Genomic DNA, 22,235 nt, shown 5'->3' with positions numbered 1-22,235 from the left:
TTCCCTACTCCACAGCTTCCCTGCTTTTTATCGTTCAGCAGCGCAGCACAACATTCAGAGCACAAGGAGCATGGCAAGTTCAGGAAACATGTTCTCCTTCCAAATTAAGTCATTTCCCATGCAGCTCTCCTGTCTGTGTCTACCTTCCTACTTTTCGAAGGTTTACTAAAAAGTTTAAAGCTGCATCTTTTCTGCGTAGCAGCCCACCTTATTTGCATTTACCAGATGCAGTATCGGCATCGCTTGCCCCAGGAGAGCAGTAAAACAAAACTTCGCAAGTGCCGCCTACCTGTTAAGCCGTAGTTTAGCTCCACCTGGTGGAAGAGGATCACTCTTTTAGCTTGCAATCCTCTGCCATTTGATGAGATACAATCTGCTTTATGACAGTAAATTTTAGAAAAGTCGGCTTAATTTCCCTCTGCCCACCTTACCTTGACATGCACAACAAATTCTGTGGAAAGTCCAGCGTATCCTGTTGCTTCATCAGCTGTTTTGCCTTGAAGATTGAACGTAACGGTGTGACCTGGGCTCCTGGCTGACGCAAGAATGGCACAACCATTTGGTTGAAGGTGAACACAGAGCTCACAGCAAGTCTTGTCTTTACTCTGACAAAGTCAAAGTAGGAATAATAAATTACATAAACTACTAGATATGGCAAAATCCAGAACAGAGAGTATCATAATATAGTTTGTGTTGTTCAAGTTTCCACAATATTACCAGTCTAGTATGAAAATGTCTTTATATTTTTCAGATTCGCAGTCCTGATACCAAAATCCTAAAACTGTGGCCTCTGGAATTTCAAAGCACAGAAACAGTTCATCTTCAGGTGACACAGATCTAGGGATAACTTGAAAGATACGTGGGCACCTCAATCAGAGAGAGAGTTAGAGTCTCAGCCTACAAATGCAGCAAAGAAGGTTGGAATATAAAATTGACATGGACAGGAAATGAACTACAGCAACTCTCTGCCACCAGCCCCCCTTCGTTTGCCTCAGTGTTCCTCCTCATTTACTTATACTGTTCTCACAGAAAACACTTAAGGAGTCAGAAGTTTTACATGAAAGAGTACAGCAACACACTATCCATCCTTGTCTGTTCAGGTTTGCAGACTGTGATCCCATTGCATAGAAGATACAATATACAAAATACACATTTAAATATTTTATCATCAACCCCATTGTTGTTCTCATATTTAAATAAAATTAGGATTTAAATAAACATAAAATGCTAATAATCAGCCCAATAATTTAAAAGACTTCTGGCTTACATCATCTAACATTTTTTCAGCATTTTTAAGACACCAAAGAATCAATATTTCTAGGGAAAATTTTCATTTCCAAGGCACTACCTTCTGCAGAAAAAGCTCCAGAAGCTTTGAGAATACTCAAAAAACCTGTCTATCACATTCGATATAATTCTAAAAATAAAGGAAAAATCGTATGGATTTTAGAAGTGGTTGTGAAACAAGTGAGCAAGCATGTCCTCAAAACTAATTAAGTATGTATTGTAAGGTCAGTTGCAATTTTTGTATTACCATTTCGGTTTACATTTACATATCTTCATTCCAAGAATCCCCAAAAGTTTTAAATGACAGCATTTTTAACATTCCCTGGGAAAAGGAATGTCTTGTACAACTAAAAATAAGAAAATTGAGATCCAGATTTTCTATAGGTTGCTCAAAATCATAAAGCATGTCAGTAGCAAAGCAGAAAAGAGAAAGTTCAAATTTAAGTACCCAGTTAATAACCTCTCTATAGTAAGATATACTGCAATGTGACAGACTGCAAGGGGTTCTCTTTATCAGAATTACACTAATGAACATGAACACTAGAAGTCCTGCAAGGAGGTCTGACAGTTTGCCTTGCAGCCTGATGCTATCCCCATTGAGAAATCTAACTCTACTGAGAGTACTCTATTCCCACTAATGCCGATGCACATCACGTAAAAGAGGAATGGAACCTGCTTTGACTGTGAAGTTAGTCTCTGGATAAATAAGGGGAAGAACTCAAAAAAGTGAAAGGGAAACAGCTTCTTCCCTCAACAGTAGAAGATTTTCATTGGAAAGAACTAATTTCTACAATTCAATTTGCCTACTTGTATACTGCAAGCGCTGAGAAAGGCAGGCAATAGTAAGTCTTTGAAGATGGGATGAAATAAATCAAAATGGATCAAAACAAGTCTGGAATATTTCAGTTGGCTTATGACAGGCATGTCACTTTAGAAAAGACACAAAGGAAAAACGGGCATTTAAAATCAATCTTTAGAACTTATACTTATCCAAAAAGAGGAAATCATAGAACCATAGTTTGGGTTGGAAGGGACTTTAAAGGTCATCTAGTCCAACTCCCCTGCAGTGAGCAGGGACAGCTTTAACTAGATCAGGTTGCTCAGAGCCCTGTCCAACCTGACCTTGAATGTTTCCAGGAATGGGGCATCTACCACCTCTCTGGGCAACCCGTTCCAGTGCTTTACCACACTCATTGTAAAAAATTTCTTCCATATATCTAGTCTAAGTATACCCACTTTTAGTTTAAAACCACTACCCCTTGTCCTACTACTACAGGCCCTGCTGAAAAGTCTGTCCCCATCTTTCTTATAAGCCCTCTTTAAGTATTGAAAGGTCACAGTAAGGTCTCCCCACAGCCTTCTCTTCTCCAGACTGAACAACCCCAAATCTCTCAGCCTTTCTTCATAGGAGAGGTGCTCCAGCCCTTGGATCATTTTTGTGGCCTTCCTCTGGACCCTCTCCAACAGGTCAATATCTTTACTGTGCTGAGGACTCCAGAGTGGTGTCTCACCAGAGCAGAGTAGAGGGGTAGAACCACTTCCCTTGACCCGCTGGCCACTCTTCTTTTGATGCAGCCAGGATACAGTTGGCTTTCTGGGCTGTGAGCGCAAATTGCTGGCTCATGTCCAGCTTTCCATCCACCAGTACCCTAAAGTTCTTCTCCACAGGACTGCTCTCAATCCCTTCATCCTCCAGCCTGTATTGATATCGGGGGTTGCCCCATCCCAGGTGCAGGACCTTGCACTTGGCCTCGTTGAACCTCATGAGGTTCACATGGGCCCACCTCTCCAGTTTGTCCAGGTCCCTCTGGATGGCACACCATCCCTCAGGCTTGTCAACAAGCTATGAGGGCATTCCAGGTACCTCATCAACATGTGGCAAGCCAATATAAATTACTGCTTGGAATGGCCTGGTATTCCTACATGAAATCATTTAGTCTATTTAAAAATCCAACCAAAGGGTAAAAAGTAAACTGTGAGAAAACAGACAAAGCCCTACGTCTAAATTTGCCTATTCATTGGCAATTTCCTGGGTTCAGGTCTGCAATTCTTAGCTCTTTATCTGACTGGAAGCACAATTACTAGACAGATTAAAAACAGCATTATTTTTAATCAGACAATTAAATGTAATTATGAAGCAGAAATCCGTAACAACATTTCCTACCTTTCCAATTACGTGTCCATTAACAAGAGCAAGAGCAAGACGTGGCATCTGATGACTGCTGAACACACATATATTTCTCCCTTTGACATTTACATCAAAAAGACCTAAAAGTTAAATGAAAAAAATGTTAGAAGTATGAGAGTATATGAATTCATATTTGCATTTAATTACAATCAATGATTTATCATTTTCAAGGGAAGAGAATGAATCAAGTGTTTAACTCAACAGTTTGTCCCCTCTGATCAATGAATCCCCTCATTCTTTCAGGAAAGGGCATCTATAAACTACTGTCTACTTCACTGCCTTGAGAAGAAAAACCCTGAGACCTAATGATAAGGAACAAATTTCTTCTGATCAGTGTATATGTTTAAAAAAAAAAATCCATAAAAAGGAGCTGAGGACTCCGGCATAATGAACTGGGCTATAGCAATGAATTTACATGATAAATAACAGATAGAATCATAGAATTGTTTAGGTTGGAAAAGACCTTTAAGATCATCTAGTCCAACCATTAACCTAACATTACCAAGTCCGCCACTAAAACAATTAAGGGTAGAGTAGCAATTTCATGTTTTGTAGCTTGGTGGCTGGATTATTTATAATGAAAGTAAAAAATAGGAATCATTAAGATTGGAAAGGACCTCTAAGATCATCAGTCCAATCATCAACCCAACACCACCATGCCCACTAAACCATGTCCCAAAGTGCCACATCTACCTCTTTTTTGAACACTTCCAGTGATGGGGACTCCACCACCTCTCTGGGCAGCCTGTTCCAATGCTTGACTACCCTTTCTGTGAAGACATTGTTCCTAATATCCAATCTAAATCTCTCCTGACACAGCCTGAGCCCATTTCCTCTTGTCCTATTGCTAGCTACTTGGGAGAAGTAGGGAACATAAAACTCTCAGGTGGGAAAAGATAATTCATTTTATCTGTATCCATATTAGAATTTGTAAAGCAAACCTTGCAGCATAGCTCATGGCTTCTAAAATTTTAATTCTGGCCAATTTTCTAAATAATTACCTCTTAAAGCTACAAAAGACTGATGAAAGCTAAAGTAGTGCCATTTTTATTGTTCCCAGCAGCAACAGCTGATTTTTTAAACAGCTCTTCTACCAGTACATTATGTTGTCTGTTTGTAAAGTGCAGCTGTATCTGGAGGACTCCTGTGGTGTCCATAACGTAAGATTTTCAGGGTGTCATTGAGACCATGAGAATTATGCAGGCAAGGATCATTGTGCCCATCGGGACAATGCCACAAATCATGAAACACAGATGGGGTTTCTAGTCCTTGGGGCAAGATAGGCAGGACACATAACTGTCACAATGGGTCTCTGCTTTCACATAGAGATAAAGCTTCCTGAGAAATTAAAAAAAATCTAGACCAAATCATCACCTGATATAATTTGCCATCACCACTTTGAAGGCCTGTGAATTATATTGCCTTAGATCTGCTGAAGACAAATAAACAGTTCTACCAGTATCTGAAATGCAGAGTTTTCTATTAGGAAAGATAGGTAATTTATGTCAGAGGACTTTATTCCAAAGTACACACAAGGAAGCAGGGCCCCTAAATGAAAATTTAAACAACAGTTTAGGGTTCTTATAGCCATTAATACATGTAAATATTTTAAGTAAGGAAAATGTTTAATTATCTACTCCTATTTATTAGAGGAATCGCTATATGAGATCACAGTGAACTATAAAGTCCTCCTTTCTTGTGTTTCTTAAGCATACAACCACATGAAATATACTTTACCATATTTGTTTTTCTTGTCACCAAGAGCATCAACTCTGCTATCTGGACTGAGGCAAATGAAGCCATGGGTAAGCCTGTTGTAAAACTGAAGTGTATTGCCTTCCTGAAATTTCCACTTTTCAGCAGCCCACTAGTTTTGTAAACAACAAGCAGAAAAGACTTATGAGAAGATGATACACAGGAATTTGACATACATGAGAACAACTGACCTGATTTCACTCAAAGCATAATTTGAATGGTTTAAATAGAAAAAGGTACATTCTTACAGTTTCCTCTCTCTTGAGTTCCAGCTCTTGTCCTGTACAGATAAAAACAGTGTAATTAATTTACAGAGCATCCTCATTCCATTTGACACAGTTGCAGTGATGCTGGATTCTTCTCCCCACCACTTTTCACCTACTTCCTGGGAACGAGCTGGCATCTGTCACAGTCAGTTCTCTAGCAATCTTGCCATCATCCTGCCCCTGGTCCAGCCACCTAAAAACCAGAACCCATTTTGGTAATATAACCTTGATTGGCAACTCCCACAATACTGTATACATGGCATTTGCATACTGATACTTCCTGTTCTATTTATTAAAATCTCAAGGCTGATAAACAGCAATACAAAAATCCAGCTTTAGTGAAAAGAGATTGACTTTGGCAAAAATGGTTTTGTTTGTTTGTTTGTTCTTGATGAAACTTATAAATAAATGCTTTCCTGGACTGAGGTACAAGGGCCTAAGCCAATTATTAGAAATCAGAGAACTTATATTGATCAAATATCAATAACAAAGGGTGCAATGGTCATGATGTTTGCTCTTCCTGTATGCAAGAAGGCTACAGCAGGATACAAAGTGTTCCATGCCCTGATAATCCCTATACAGGGAGGCAAATCCACCACAGGCAACAATTTTACCATGTCTGAACTATACTTTTACAATGCCATTGTACCTGCTTCACATCTACTTACATAAGTTAAGTCTAACTCCATTTGAGTCAAAACGATTCACACACTGCGAGAGCAAGATCAGCAAGCATGGCATTGGGCTCTAACAATAACTAGCACATACCCTGCATTTTTCTGCCTGAAATGGATTTGAACTCTCCCTAAATTATGTATGAAGCTAGCATTATAGATCTCTTCATAGCAGTTCATCTCATCTAGAATACAGAATCAAAATTAGGTCAGGCAAAGATGAGGTGCTGTATCTGATAGGCAGAAAGCCCTTACTCACGCATAAATCAGTTTCAGTGTGCACATCACTCACTCTGAGCTGTCTCAGGCAGTTATTTATTCACTCAGAGAAGTGAGAGGTGGAAATAGAATTGAGGTGCCACTGGCAAGCTGTAGCTTGATTCATACGTGACTGGACTTTACCATTCCTAATATTTACACAGATCTTTATCAATTATAATTTTTCCGTAAGGTGTTGAGAATTAATCAGGTGCAGATAAAATTAGAAGTGAGCTATAGAACAGAAGATTCAGAGCAGCAGCATCTGCAGGGGAAAAGGCAGGGAAGTTAGGATTGCTTCAAATTATGTTGCAGCTCAGTGAGAGGCTGCAAGGCAAATGAGAAAAAGAGATGTGGTCAGGTAGCTGCATTTGTCATAGCTATTTCACAAGATCTTAAAGTCTGATCTTGGGCTCATTGAACCCCAAGTTAATACCCATACTAACTTCAGTAAAGTAGGATCAGTCTGCTAAAAAGACAACAACCCGCTCTTCTGAAAAGCCTTGCATTGCATGACATGGAAGAATGGATGGACCTGCTGGTGCCAGATCCAAGGTCTTGAATATGGGGAATATGTCAAAAAAGCACATCTTGAATAGTTTGCAAGGTGCAGGAATGGAAAACTTCACAGGCAGAATTTTTTATTGCTTTTTCATAAGCTCAAATGCACCAGAGATTTGGGGCAGGTACAACTCAGAGAGCTGTAAAAAAAATCAGACTATTTCAGCTCACTTGTTAGGAAACACATATTTCCCTTGACAGGATATCTCAGAAGAAAAACTATGAGTAATTACAAATTTATTAAAAAACTAACCCAAATGAAACACCACTAACCTGTGGCAAAGAAAAGTATAATCCAAATCTGTTATAGGATCCTTGATTACAACTTTGTCCAGAAACCAGCCGTTTCCTTAGAATAAATTAAAAAAAAAAAAAAAACTTAGTTCATGAGAGGCAGATTTAATGAAGTCTGACTTCCTATGGCTTTCTCCCTTCTACTGGAACTGCAAAATCTGCAGCTCCACTGGCAGGTTGCTAGTCATGGCTGCCCTGATGACTGGAGAGAACAGTACCTGTTCTAGGTACTGTAGAGCTTGCTTACAGGCCTGCAAGCTGCTACGTCCCTCCCTGGCTGTCATGGCCCTGAGTGATGCACATCCCCCGCTCATTTAACATCGTCATTGTATGAGAGGTATTTCTTTTGCCAATTAAAATAGCAACAAGATTAGATAGCAGCTTATCAAGGCTCAAAAGAAGTTGCTATGTTTTACAATATTTAGGCTCAAGAGTTTGAAAAACGGGTCTTGTGACTGCAAGCAATTTGAGTTTCCCCATTAATTGGGTGTCTAATGACAAGATAGCATAGCCAAAATCTCCAACTATGTCTTTACAGTTTAACTAATAATGCTAATCAACCTAAAATTATAGTAGCCCATTTCATCTGTAACACAGACTGCACAAGACGTACTCAGTGTCTTATCATGCAGGCACTACCCCTCTTCACAGTTTTTTCATCAGGATTAGTCAAAAATGACAGAACAGTAGCAGATGGTGTCCTTAACATAATGGTTGAGAGTATAGTGAAAGTGAACACAAAATACTTGAAATTTGTGATGATCCAATAAGGTAATTGTGTCACTTGAACGGTTTCCTTAGAAGCTTCTGTCTTTCACTTCTAAAATATTTTCATACATTCAGTTTTAGAAATACATATTGTATTTCAAAGAGAAGGTTAATAACTTTGCATGCAGTATTCAGTGACTATAGAGAGAGATTTCTGACCTGATCCAAGACCATTGTGTCCTATAACAATCTTGTACAAAACTCCAAGGTGCACAGCTTCAACAGCAAAGATGTCAGTCTGTAATCAATCAAGAAAATTTCAGTACAATCTAAAAAACAAAGCGTTCTTCAGCCGTGGAATCCTGAAGACCCATAAACCCACAGAACTCTTCTGTCAAGATCATCCTTTGAAATATCAGCTAATGATAAGGTGACAACAAACAAAGAAGGACAGGATTCCTGAAATAAAAGAAGTAAGTAATCCTGATCACTTTGCTAATGGGAGTAGTTCCATTCAAATGAATGGGATGAGAATCAGAAAAGTGAAACCTGCTGAAAGCTTCATTGGCTAAACAATTACAAATTACAGCAGATTTCAACATTAGAAATGCAGCTATAAAATGTAAAGTTTTCTCTTCATGTATTAAATCAAATTTTTTAGAAGAATTAAAAACAAAAGTACACAGTTTACCAATTTTATAAATGAAAAATTCTGTCTTCCAAAAGCACTGGTATACCTTTAGAAAGTACTTTTGGCTTAATGATGGAATCTTGGGGAAACATTGGAATGCAGTAATTATCTCTTTTCTAATTGCACCTTGCCTGGGATAACCGCCCACCTGAGAGAGAAAAGCCAGCCAAACATATGAGAAGATGCCTAGTCTTTCACGTACTTGTCCTTTCAAAAATTTCTTGGGTTTCTGTGACCTGAGCAGCTGTCTTGATCCTGTATCACCTCTTTCTCCATAGACAGAAATATAGACATCAGCCTCAGTTCCAGCATTCCACAGTTCTCCTGTTGTCACATGCACTTCATAGACAGTCACTGACAATAAAAGATGACAACCTTTCATATCACAAACACTATTATTGTTACAATAACATCTAGCTGTGAATGTGCCTGCAGAGTCCAAATACATCTGTGTCAAGGACAGTTAGAGTATAAAACTTTAAAAATCCTATACAATATCAGGTAAAATAATGTACAAACTTGTTTTCATGTTACATTTATGTTTTTTATCCCAGACTGTCACTATGGGGCATGCAAACAGAATTGTACTTTAAATGCACAATAGCATGTCTTTGTCCTGCAGCATCATTTGAAATCATCATAAAGCTGAAAAGTAAATAACATAAATCCAAGATTAGCCTCACCATAAGTGATGAGATCAAAACTATAACAAGCAACAGGAGACATTAATGTTTTGAAAGCACTGGTTAATGAAACAAGCAAAAATATAGGACCATAGTTTTAGTTTTCTAGGGCCTCAGAACTCAGAAAGCTGCAGTGTTTTATTATTTTACTGGTTCATGCAATAGGATAGGATACCGTTGCATTCCATATGGAAATTCTTTAAAGGCTGTAAATTTGGGAGGAAAAACCTAGGACTTAAATTCAATAAATTGGTTATTTAATAGAAATGGATAATTCAAATAAAATTAAATTTGGGTAAAAATCCAGTGAAACTGGGAATAAAGACTATGATACATAAAAATACATATCAATGGAAAACTGTGGTCATTAAAATGCAGATATAGGAATCCCGTAAAATTCAGAATTAAGGTAAAAACATGCAATTATAATCTTCAGTAGAAACATGGGAAAGGCAAAGCTTATGCCAACATACAGTAACAATATTTTGTTAGACTAAATGAGGTACAGAGTGAAAGAGGCAGAGAAAACCTCATTTTCTGGCACACAAGCTCTTTGTCCAGATGTAGGTGTCCTTGTGCTTCTCTGTCTTAGTAGTAGAAAAGAGTTTCTGGACCATGGGGTCCAGAACAACATCAACATTATCATAATTCAATTATCACTTTCCACTGAAAGATGTTATGAAGCCTGACTAATCCTCTGAAGGAGGTTGCTCCCACATCTGACTCTTCTGATGAACAAACACCTTCTTTTAATAACCAGTGAAAATTTATTCACGATCAGCCTATATCTGCAATTGTGCTAAGTGGCTGTTCAGTGTTTACAACTTTTCCCTTGATGCTTATTTTTTTATGATTATCTCACATTTATTTACATGGCATTTGTGTGCAGGTTACTATACAAGCTGTCTTTAAAGAATTCAGTTTGGATAATGGTAACAACCTAGCTAAAAGAGTAAGGACGCTGCACAGGTTATTTTAATGTGCCCATACAGAACGCTAGTGCTAGTTTGCTCCTAGCATCAGAGCTAACTCATTTTGAGAAGATGACTGGGTACCTCTAAACTGGGTAACTCTAAACTCCACTGAAGTACTGTAGACATATGCTATTAATAAATCCAGCATAGAGGCTTAAAATAGCTAACTCAAAAATTCAAACAATTTTCACAATTTTTTACATTTCTCTTTACCTCTCATAAGCCTAGGGATCATCCCAGCTTTATAATAAGTATTTATGAGTATTTATAATGCTTACAGCTTTTATCCTAGGAAATAGTGACTCTCTTATCGGAATGAAGCTGCGTTAGGGGAAGTCAGGTTGGACATTAGGAAAAGGTTCTGCACTGAGAGGGTGGTTGGTCACTGGAAAAGGCTCCCCAGGGAAGTGGTCATGGCACCAAGCCTGTCAGAGTTCAAGGAGCATCTGGACAATGCTCTTAGTCATACGGTTAATTGTAGGTGGTCCTGTTAGCAGGGAGCTGGATTTGAAGATCCTTATGGATCCCTTCCAACTTGAGATATTCTATGGTTCTATGATTCTTTCCTTTAGATATTCCATGGAAAAGTGTGAAGAACAGAGATTAAGAGAAGGAACTGTATTCTTTACATATATTTTTCTCTATAAGTGTAAAACATTACATTTGTAAACACATCATTCTGAAATTAGAAAGTGTAAGGGTTAAGATTATTTACAAAATTTAATTTTTTCCCCTATGTCTATGAATTATGAGAGATAGAACAAGGAGGTAAAACATACATCTTTTTCAGACCAGCTATTATTATTTGGACAAAAGCCAGCGACATTTAAGGCATAGAAACTTTTGACAGTCTTTAGCTAGCAGCATAGTCATGTACTATTTTTTCCCCAGAGTACACCTGTCTTAATACTCAAAATAGTTTTCATTTAGGAACTGTTAATTAATGCTGTGTTTTACCCACATCATTTACCATGTCACCACCCGATCTATTTAATTCCCCAAATTTTTCTTTATAACACCCACATGAACAGGTACCCCATGAACAGATCATGGCAGAGGCAGAGAATTCATTTCTCCAGACCAATGATCCCATGTCTAAGACCACAACAATCCTCTCTATTCCTACAATTCCCTCCATTAGCTACCTACTTTCCAGTTTCTGCAAGAAGAAAAGCAAAGGTCCAACAGCCACCAAACACTGTGTAACTCTGATTTATCCCCAGCAAGTAGTTCATCATCATATAATTAAAGATTGCATCATAAAACATGAGCAGAAGGGGACAAAAGTAGGATGGTTGAGGATAAAAAGTCAAACAAATGGTGCTCAGTCCCCCAGCATTAGAACCACAAGGTCTCTGTGTATTACTTCTTAACAGGTTAATTCAGACTTTTTTCCTTTGAATAAAAAAGACTGTTAAATCAGAAAGTGTTTCAGCCTCTTTTTATTCAGAAATTGGTTTTAAAGTGCCTCTCATCATCTCTCTCTCAGATTGAATCCAGACCTCTTTGCTGTTCTGTTATCAAACTATCTTCTCTGAAGTTAAAAGCTATGTTCCCTTTTCACTGTCTCATGCAGAAATATAATATTGGCAAGAAGACAAAGAGGCTGTCTTTCAATTACTAAGTTAGAGATGAAACTGCCTTCTCCAAAGCCTTCAGCATGACCCCTCTTATACCGAGGCTGGCAGAAATGCACAGAAGTTCTTTTCTTCCTCTCTTGTGTTAGGGAGAAATTGTTAACTACAAAATGCAGATTGAGAGGATGGTTTAAGTATGCTGTTGTACTTCTACTTGATAATAAAAATCTTTCATTGTATCTTTATCTCAGAAACAAGGAAACAACCTAGTCAGAAAGAAGAGCCTGAAATTTAGAAAGTGGGTAAGGTCAGTGTCCCAGAATACTGAGCAATAGAACATTTGGGGAAGAACAGATACTGTAAGTAGGGGATCAGAGCATGTTCAATATAACATGTTAATGATCATTAATTAACATTTATTTAAAGGGGTGGGGCATTGGGTTTTTATACCAATGTGCTTGTATGTCCTGCTACGCTAATAATATTAAAGTCTCCTGACTGAAGAGGCCAAACCTATGAGGGAGCAGGCTGACTGCCTCTGAGGCTTTTCATACCCTCAAGGGTGTGAAGATCATAACCACTCAAGATCAAAAACCATTGTCGTTAGGGCTGGACAGCCTCTCTCTACAGCATTTTATGAGCCATTTATAGCTGCTAACTACATCACTGGAGGAAATCTCTCCTGCTATTCCTTTTCTCTCAAAGACATATTAATGAGGCACAAACCTGTTTTTCTGCTCTTCTTTTCAGGCTCTTAATCTCAGTGCTCAGTCACCATAGATAGGCATAAATACAGCTCCAGTCCACCCAGCTCTTTATTACAAGAGTGACTGTCCCATGGTATGTTTTCCCGCATCCATGGGCCATTTTCTGGACTTCTGCCCCTCATTTTCATTTATATCCTCTTCCTCTGCCCTGCACCCACAACAGCTGGTACCATTGAAATGCCTGTTACCATTTCAATTTTGCAAGATGAACACAAAGTACCATAAACATACCACCAAGCTTTGTTATAGTATTAAACATTTTGAAAAGGGGGTTCTATAGTTTTTAAAGAACTTTAAATGGAAGTTTCTCTCATCCCATTAATCTTGTCCTTTGCAGCTGATATGATTTTTGGGGGAAGGGAAGAGAGGCAGCTGTGGAATCTGTCCCAGGTGGATCTTGCTCTAGTGAAAGCTCCAGCACAGGTAATACAGGTGGTGTTACAACTTTTCCCCCTCTACCATCGCACCATACAGTATAGGAATCTGTCCCAGCATTCTTGCTCCCTCACCCACATCTCTCCTAGATCTCATCACTAATCTTGTTACACCCTTGTACTTTCCTTAGCCCAGAAAAGAACAATGCCATTTGTAGAGAAGGGAAGAGCAAGCACAGACTTTCCACTCCCTTCCCATTGCTGAAGCAGAGAGACCGTATAGCACCAACATCCAGCATGGGTGACAGGGATTGATGTGGTAGAGCAGGACATTAAAACAGTACAACAGCAGCAACACCCAATAGTTTTTGTATTGTTTGTCATCATTCACCTTTAGAATTACAATACAATCTTCATGTGAGTAATGGAGCTTTTAACACTTATAGCCTTCTGAAATATTGTTGAAGTTTTGTTCCACACCCAGAAATTAAAAGTATTCTGGAAGCCTGTCTCAGGCACTTACAAGAACGAAACTAAAGCAGCAGCTACAATAGTCATACTGGAGCTATAATCCTCAGTTATTGAAAATAGAGTTTGTGATCTGACTTGTGACAGCTTCAAGGTAGTTCCGCATATGTGAGGTGTCTTTACTATTGCCTTTATTTTAAAGCAAACACAAATGCTGAAAATCTTACCAAAGAAGGAGTCTTTCTGAAGGACCTGTGAAATTCAAAGCATTAAAGACTCTCCCATCTCCTTTCCAGTGGTTCTTAATCTTTTACCTGAGTACACCCAGTAACCACAGGAAAACAACACAGAAAAAGTGTTGTATCAGGCAAAAAGTAATAGAGGTCCTGATGAAAAACAATGAACTCACCTCTATCTGCATCAGTCTGTGGCCTGACTTAGTTGATGTGGTATTGTGCTTACCTGGAAGAATAGGCTGACCGTGCCGTAAAACAGGAAGCTCCATACATATTTCCCCATCAGCCTGGTCCCAGGCCAGCCATCGATGTGCAGGGAAAGAAAACAGCTCTCCTGAGAAAAGGTTCAGCAACTGCACCTAAACAGCACCAAGAATTGCAATTTAAGTTGCTGATCTCAGTCCAGATAGAACAGAACATGAAATGTGTGGGATTCTGCTGAAATCTGTGCAGGTAGAGCTCTGTGGCACCGTCACAAATCCATGAGTTTAGGGCATGTCTGCTCCCTTGATACAACTGCCCCCAACCTGACTTTTCACTCAGTCAGATTCAAAAGTGCAGGGCAAAGTAACTCAAGTGCAGCCAAGAAACATGGTTTATCAGCTCAGGCACAGTCCCACAAAATACAGCTATGTTGTTCCAGCTGGTATATCCACGTGGGTTGGTGCTAGGTGGCATGTCTTACCAAACGCGGAAGTTCTCACTGGGAAGCTTGGCAACTCTTGCAGTTCTATTCCTTTAACTTATTTTCTTATCAGAACAGGAATTAAAGGAACAGCTTTTGGTTCTTCAACACTGCTTGTGACATAAATAAACCATGAAAGTGCTAGCCCAAACACCAGTCTGCCCTACACAATTTTCTTTCATGCCCAACTTCCAGCATATAGCAGCAAAAGGACCATATGCACACCAGCTGAAGAAGGGAAGGAGGTCTAGTTATTTTGTGCTTCACAGTATTCCTTAGTAAGCACCTCAGAGGCAGCTGTATATTAGAATAGTCCTTGATTAGGCTAATTTATACTAGTAGCTACACTAGATTTTGGACCAGCAGAGAGAAGCAAAGATAATTCTACCTGTAGTTTCACTCCTGCTCTGTGATTTGCAGAGTCTCATCTCCTTAATTCAAATATTGAATGTATCAGAATTACTGGAAACATTTTTATCTCTTTTACTACTTGAATACTAAACTGTAAAGAAAGAGATTAATCTTGTCTGAAAAACCTGGCATATCTCGGCCTGTCGATATCTACTGATGGATCTTGAAAAGGGAGCTTGGATTACTGAAGCAGCACCTTGTGGACATTTTCAGGCCCAATACCATCTCAGGACAGAGACAGACACAGAAACCATGGGATATTGGTGGAGGACTAGTATGCCCAATTACCAGAAAAGCTCTGCAGTTGTAGAGCGCTTTCTCTTAATTTCAGATCTTCCAGAAAAATGTAGGTTTCCGAAGGAACAATGATGTTAAGTGTCTGATGAGCCTGCTGCAGGTTCTTTCTCTTCTATGAAATCTAGAAATCAGTGGCTATACGGCTTTGGCTGTCTACCATACAAAACACTAGGTTACTTGGAGAGAGTGTTTGGTTGAATGTATTTCTCTTCTTGGACTTTCTGCCCAAAGTTGCAAAGGGAGAACGACTTAACCCTGGCTGATGAATCACGCCCTAAAGACTGCCTGACTGACTGAGATTTGTTAAGGAGACAATTAAAATTCATAAGCCAGTAATCAATGGAACACACTGAAGTCCTTTTACAATTTTACTGTTGATTTCAATTAATATATCCTAGCTGGGAAGTGAGAAGAGGAATAATAACTTCTTACTTTTTCTTTCCCTTTTTTGGTCAGACTTCTTCAATCTCTCAATAATGGGTGTCTTATACAAAGCAGGCAGTGCAGCCTCTATTCACAGAGGATGGTATACAACAAACCCACAAAGGTCCATTTCTTGAGTCATATTTTATGATAACCAAAGCTTCTAATACCAAGATTAAGCATACAAATTAACCTTTTCTATAAGAGAAAATCCACTGTTCTCTTCCAGCTTCTGAACTCAAATACACTTTAGAAATTGCTTGGCAACCTGTCCATCTGTCTCACAGGACAAAGCTACAAGGTATTTTCCACCCTTTCACTGCTTCCTCACACACATTTATGAAAAGAAAAATAGCAAGGAACAGAAGAAAAAAGTATCTTAAATTATATTCTGACTCCAGCATTCCCCAAAAAACAGCACAGCTGGAAAACAAATACCTAGGCTTTATAATCAAGGAATCTTCATCTGAACTGAAAGAGATATAATCCCTATAATTCTAGCATGAAACTTCTTAGACAGAGTGATACTACTAGCGACACAATATTTCAATGTAGGCATGCATTGGCTACAGGTATGAACTCACAGGATCTTGCCTAAACTTCAGTTAACACTGCCCAGACTTTACTTAGTTGTCTTTCTGAGTCTCAGTCCCAGATGAAAACAACTAGTTAAAGCATCAAATAGCCACAGCGTTTGAACATTGATCAGTGAATACTTAACTTCAGTGGACACTTTGCGTTAGATAGACCTAGATTTACCCTGAAGTGCAATTATAACAATGAGTTTACCAGCAACTTCTAAAGCCCTTCGTAAAATGCTGTCTCTTAACTGATGGATATGAAACTCTGGCACAAAAAGGGAAGTGTTTCAGGCATGCATAGCATATCATCGGCACACATAGTACATCACCGATGTTAAGGATAAAAGCCAGATCCTTTCATTCCCAGCCCAGAAACCTATATATTATGCTTCACGACTGAAGCTTGAAACAGGACTATCTGATTCTCTTTGCTTTATTATCTTTGCTTTACCTGCATCAAGATCTTTTTTTAAATAAGGTGGGAAAAGAATCTGTTATTGCCTTTTTCTCCTCAGAGACACAGAACTAGAAACATTTGCAATGTAGCTCTGGTGCTGTGCATAAAGACCCAGAGTCAGACACAGATTTGAGGAGGATTTGGCTAGACTGAGTTCAATGACTTTCTGGGTTTCAGCAAACTCTTGACACCCTGTAGCACACAAAGACTGTAGAAGACTCAGACTACAGCAGCCAGCTTAAGTGGTCTTTCTTGCTGCCCAGCCACACATTTTTAAAGAAACATGATGTACAGCTCTCATTAAACTGCAAACAAACAGCCAAGACACACCATTGTAAGCTGCCTTTAATTCCATACAAAAACACTTCTTCAAAAATAATCTCTTAAATGAAGCTGCATGTATTTGATGAGGCTAATATACTTGTCCCAGGGATTTTTTTCTGACTCCTATTTTGACTCCACCATCATAGTTACTGCTTTTGGAAAGATAAAATTCTTTCTCCCTTCTTTTACCTCTGCACAGTGCCAGGCAGGGGAGTTTCCTGAATTCGTATGTCCTATGCGTATTTTGTAGAGATGTCCTATGTTTCCAGTATTAACCTGTAAAAGAAACAACAGATGAAACACAGAGTATTTGTTAAAAGGAAAAGACATGCAACAGAAATTCATTTAGTAACTGTCCAGTGGCATTTTTGGAAATTAAATGGAATTAAATATTCTGATAATTAAACAAGTGTTTCCAAAATATTTTACTCTGGATAATCATTAGAAACTTGGCCCTTTTAGAGGACAACCCTTAAAAAGCCTGTTGGCCTGCCAACCCCATTTAAATGGCTTCAGGATGGTGCTATAGCTATTTTGCTCCCCATTTGAATACTGGCCTCAGTGGGACATGAATACAGACTGTATGTATGACTAAAAAGCAAAAGTGTCTTGACCTTAAAACCTGGCTCAGTTTAGCATCTATACTACTGACCTGCTACAAAATTATTTCTGTCTCCCAAGCACCTCCCACATACCTCTGAGTTTCTCCCTACCCCTCCAGGAGGGTATGCCTTACAATTTTGGAAACAATTGTGTTCAGCTTTGATGTTTCTTTTTACAAATCATTTCATTCAAATCAACTTAAAAAACTGTATTTGAAAGATTAGCTTTTGGACAGGCTGGATGAGTGCATCCAGTACAGATAACAGGGTGCTGAGGGAATAATTTGTGTGAAGGTCATTCAAACAACTAGTTATGAACTTAAGTGTAGAAATAGAAAGCTTATCTTCAAGGAACTGGAAACACACCATGAGTGTCTTCCCTCCTTGCTGTATCATTTTTTTTTCTTATTATGTAGGCTGGATTTGCTGTCCTCTTGTTTTCTGTATAATTGATTTTCATGTTTTCATTACAGTGTAGAGGTGGGTGTGAACTGAGTTCCCTGTATCATGAACTTCTCTGAACTTAGTGTTATAAATAATAAAGAGACAGAGCAGCGAGGACAGACTAGAGTTAACTGAGATCTAGCATACAGCACAAGCAGAAAGGCTTTTATCTTTCTATACGTTTCAGAGTAGGCACTCCTTAATTGTATTCAGTGCTATGGAGACTCACCTAAGAGGGGAACCCTAGGTCCCAAACTAGGGACTGCCTCCATATTTTACATTTAAAAGTCATTGGAGGTGAAATTAATTGCAATAGTGGGAGCAGGAAACAGAGACAACAACATCTATTGTGAAGATTGTATTTTTATCTGTCAGGTACCTGGTTACTTATCTACTCTTTTCAATCTTATACCTGGGTTTTCTTGATATCACAGATGGAGAATGGCATACTATCAGAGGTGCTGGATTCTTCTGAGAAATGCCATCAGGCTGAAGAGGGCTAAGAACTGTATTTCCTACAACCCAAGCAGCTATGAGGCTATTGTGAAAAAGGTGAACTCTTCATCAGTGCTGCCATTAAATACCTTTTCTCAGAAGGGGACTTGCTGTGCTGGATACTAACAATGGAAGCACCTGTTTGTTATATGGCCCTATAGCTGGCACCTACTAGAGACACCCACTGACAACCCCACAGACACACTCAAGCTATACAACTTTTGATAAGAGACCTACTCTGGCTCACTTAAATCACCATGCCACAAGACTGATGGGGGAGAAATTTGCTTGTGTACCTGGGAGCAGAAGCAGCTTCAGAAGACAGAGTTTATTACAGGTATAATAATTGCCACTATTGAAATAAAGCAGCAGGTATTTAACAAAGTTAAAAATTTACTCCATACCCTAACTCTTCACTTCCTCATTTCATTTTTAATATTGTAGCCCCATTTCAAATTTAAAAACTAAACAAGTATCTGTCGTCCTATATTTCTTGGTATTTTCTTGGGCACTATGTAAATTAAGCAGTAGTTCTTTTGAAACAGGCAAAAAATGTGCTGGATCAAATCAGATTTGCATAGGTGAGTGGGAAAGGACACTAAATTTAGTTCTACATTTAAGCCCTGTTTCTTGTTTCCAGATATGTGTGCCCTACAAAAAACTGACTGTCTTTTCATCACATAGATTTTGAAGTGCCATGCAATCTGGCAGGATACAAGAGGGCAACACAATGAATATATATTACTTACTGTGAAGATGTCTTCATTGCCTCTCTGAAATAATTTTCCCTCCTCTCCATCAAGAAAAATAGGCCCCGAACTGCTGTGATGCCCATACAATGTAATATAAACCTTTGAGCTTGTTCCTGCAGATGGCATATCACTGGTGAGGACTGACACCTTCCATTTCCTAGCTATCAAAAGATAAAAAGACTCACTGAATTACTTAAACATAAGATTCTTAACCAAAATGCATTTCAATAATCAAAATTCTGAATAATAGCATGTCAATGAATACAGAAATACGTATTTCACAAAATTACAGCATGCAAATATTGAGTTTGTGATGTTGGGCACACAAAAATCAAGAAATGTCAGGTTGCATTCACATCTTTTACTCTGCAGATGCTATATGACAAAGTCAAATTTGCATGAAGGTAGATCAGTTTTCAAACACAGTTTTGAAATATTGTATTAAATATGGCTTTCTGTTTACTTAGGATATATAACCTCTGCCCAATGCAGTGCTGCGTAATGACAGCCACGCAGGCTCTCAGCAAGCTAGTTCTGGAATTGCAGACTCATCACTTCAAGCATTAGGGTCTCTCAAAGCAAATTAGCTCTGCTGAAAGAGACCTTTTTAAGGAAGGATCTGTATCTCTGCAAAGGTGTGATGGGCTACGCAGATGTAACAGCTTGTTTAGAATCCACTGAAGGATTACCAGTGCATATTCTTGCATTGCAGTGTTGGCATTATTTCCTGAGATACCAATACTCTTTCCATGGTTAAATTTCATAAGTATCAAGACCAAGTACATGGATTTAGGATTTGGTTTAGTGGAAGCTGAGTATCAATGGCATGGAATTAAGGGAAATGGTATCGCTGAGGGATGGCTGATAACAGGAAGGAATATTAAGAAAACACCCTCACTCTCAATTTTCCTAATTAGCTGATACCCATCTCAAATGCTGTACATTTAAACACCTCCCAAGCTGACTGAGACTGTTTTGCACCACTGATTAATGTCACTGTTTCTTAAAAGAGAACTTGCTTTAAAGTAAAGCAGCAGTAATAAGGGACCTTATTGACTACAGAAGCCCCCTATCATCTAATGACTCATCTATGCTACACGTTTTACCTGTATTACTGACTTTTCCCTCCATCACAGTATCTTTGGTCCTGTCTGCTCTGGCTAAAACACTAAAAAATAATATAGCGATGATGAGTGTGCTCATCATGATATGATTAATTTTGTGTTTACTGACTATTTGAGATACTTAAAATAGATCTGTGTCTCTTAAACCCCAGGCAATAAGCTATCCTGCAGTTCTATTGTGAGGTTCAGTGAAACCACTTTTGCCTTGAGTGTCGCTCAGTATTTTCAGTGCTAGCCATGGGCATTTTCTTATAGGAGTCAGTGGACCTTGATCATGAAACACACACAGAATTATGTTGCAGCAGAATATTATTTGAGGACTAGTGAAACCAATGATTTGAGGAATTTGCATTTAGTTTTCTGTGGCATTCTGGAAAAAATAAGGTAGGATTAATATTTTTACTTGCTCATGTTTAGCCAAGAAAAGATATTTAAGAAATTGATAATTAGGCTGACCTAGGCATGGTGCATGTCAGTACCTTTGTATCTAGGAAATAAATGAGTTGAGAATATGTCCTCCATACCACTTAGCCATTATGTTTGAGTAATTAATTCTGCTTTTAATAAAAGGCAGAAAACAAGGCACAGTAAACGCACATTATGAAATCTAACATATTAATGGGACCTGATGGTAGAATCCAGAAGTTTTGTGTCTTGCTATAACCATTGGGCTATACCTATTGAGGAAATTTTTACTTCTGTGTGGCCGTTGTGCTTTGTGTGTAAAAAATGCATTCCTTGGGAAATGCAGTGTTGTAGAACCAGTAACTATTAAAAGAGATAGTTTTTCATACTTTTAGCGGAGAGACAGGGAGACATTAACGTTATGGTTAGTTCATCTTTGAGGACAAACCTCAAGACCTTGAACTTCCACAGTAGTGTTCTGAGATTTACTTATTTGTTTGAAAAATGCTGTAGGTCCATGAGCTGAGTAGAAAGTGTGAAAATTTTAAAAGACAGAGACAGAACCTGAGAGAAGTTATATTGTTTTAAATGCAGGCATCTAAAATATATTACTATCATGAGAAATTTGGAGTATATACCACTACTCAATTTTAAAGATACTCTTAAAGCAGCACTTTTCTGAAACTACTGTGAATGTGCAACTACAGTACCAATGCTTCCTAAGTAATTATATTGCCATTATTAAATAATAAATTGCCAAACAGCTACTCTTACCAACAGGTTAAACTTCATGATTATAAGAATTGTCATAGCCTGAACACACTAAACTGAAAGAATACAGAAAAAATAATAACTGTGCAACCTGAGGAGGAGAAGTAACTGGCAGAATCACATTTTCCAACAACAGAGCAGTGTGACCCTTCTCAAAAGTTGCTGTAAGCTGCTTTTTCCACAGCTGAAGTTAGCTCACTGTTTCTATTACAAAGGGGGTTCTTTACACCATCCAAAGCAGCGTCTGCTCCGATTTTGTGAGCCATGACTGATGACAGGTGACCATATAATCCTCCATGTTAATCTGACTTATAACTGAGAAACTAGCATATGTATACAACATCTAAGTGTCTCTATGTATGTGTATCTAACCTCTTAATTTAGTTTATTAAGGTAAGAAAATTGCATTAAATAGTCCCCCTAATTCTTACAGTGGGTTAACATGGTAATTACACTAATAATATTTGATAACATCAGTGCTATAAAAGTCAAGTAACTTGTTTAATAGTGATAAATTAAACACTTAAATGGTATTGCTTTCTTCTGGCATCCTTAGAAGTAAAGAGAAATATGCCTTATGCATTTCATAAATGAAAAACAACACATGATACCTAAGTATTGTTTCTATACACTCAGCTGGAGGAGCCTAACACTTCTGAGAAATCAGTCATTTCTCATTAGTTTTTATGTTATATACACTTTT

The 22,235-nt window shown here is 38.4% G+C and overlaps 1 protein-coding gene across 1 annotated transcript in view; it reads right to left on the bottom strand.

Moving 5' to 3' along the window:
• RP1 (RP1 axonemal microtubule associated) overlaps positions 1-22,235 on the bottom strand; it is a 181,594-nt gene that overhangs the window by 143,600 nt on the left and 15,759 nt on the right. Inside the window, exons 3-13 of the mRNA XM_075705067.1 lie at positions 19,230-19,393; positions 17,129-17,215; positions 13,988-14,120; positions 8,885-9,036; positions 8,211-8,289; positions 7,263-7,338; positions 5,613-5,689; positions 5,479-5,510; positions 5,213-5,342; positions 3,452-3,555; positions 432-605 (exon numbers count right to left, since the gene is read on the bottom strand). Of these exons, the coding sequence (XP_075561182.1) occupies positions 432-605; positions 3,452-3,555; positions 5,213-5,342; positions 5,479-5,510; positions 5,613-5,689; positions 7,263-7,338; positions 8,211-8,289; positions 8,885-9,036; positions 13,988-14,120; positions 17,129-17,215; positions 19,230-19,393 (1,208 nt within the window). The remainder of the gene's footprint in view (positions 1-431; positions 606-3,451; positions 3,556-5,212; positions 5,343-5,478; positions 5,511-5,612; positions 5,690-7,262; positions 7,339-8,210; positions 8,290-8,884; positions 9,037-13,987; positions 14,121-17,128; positions 17,216-19,229; positions 19,394-22,235) is intronic.

Source organism: Pelecanus crispus, chromosome 2, assembly GCF_030463565.1.
Source record: "Pelecanus crispus isolate bPelCri1 chromosome 2, bPelCri1.pri, whole genome shotgun sequence".
Classification (NCBI taxonomy): domain Eukaryota; kingdom Metazoa; phylum Chordata; class Aves; order Pelecaniformes; family Pelecanidae; genus Pelecanus; species Pelecanus crispus.
The sequence above is the reverse complement of the archived record's forward strand: the minus strand, read 5'-3'. Positions and strand labels throughout refer to the sequence as shown.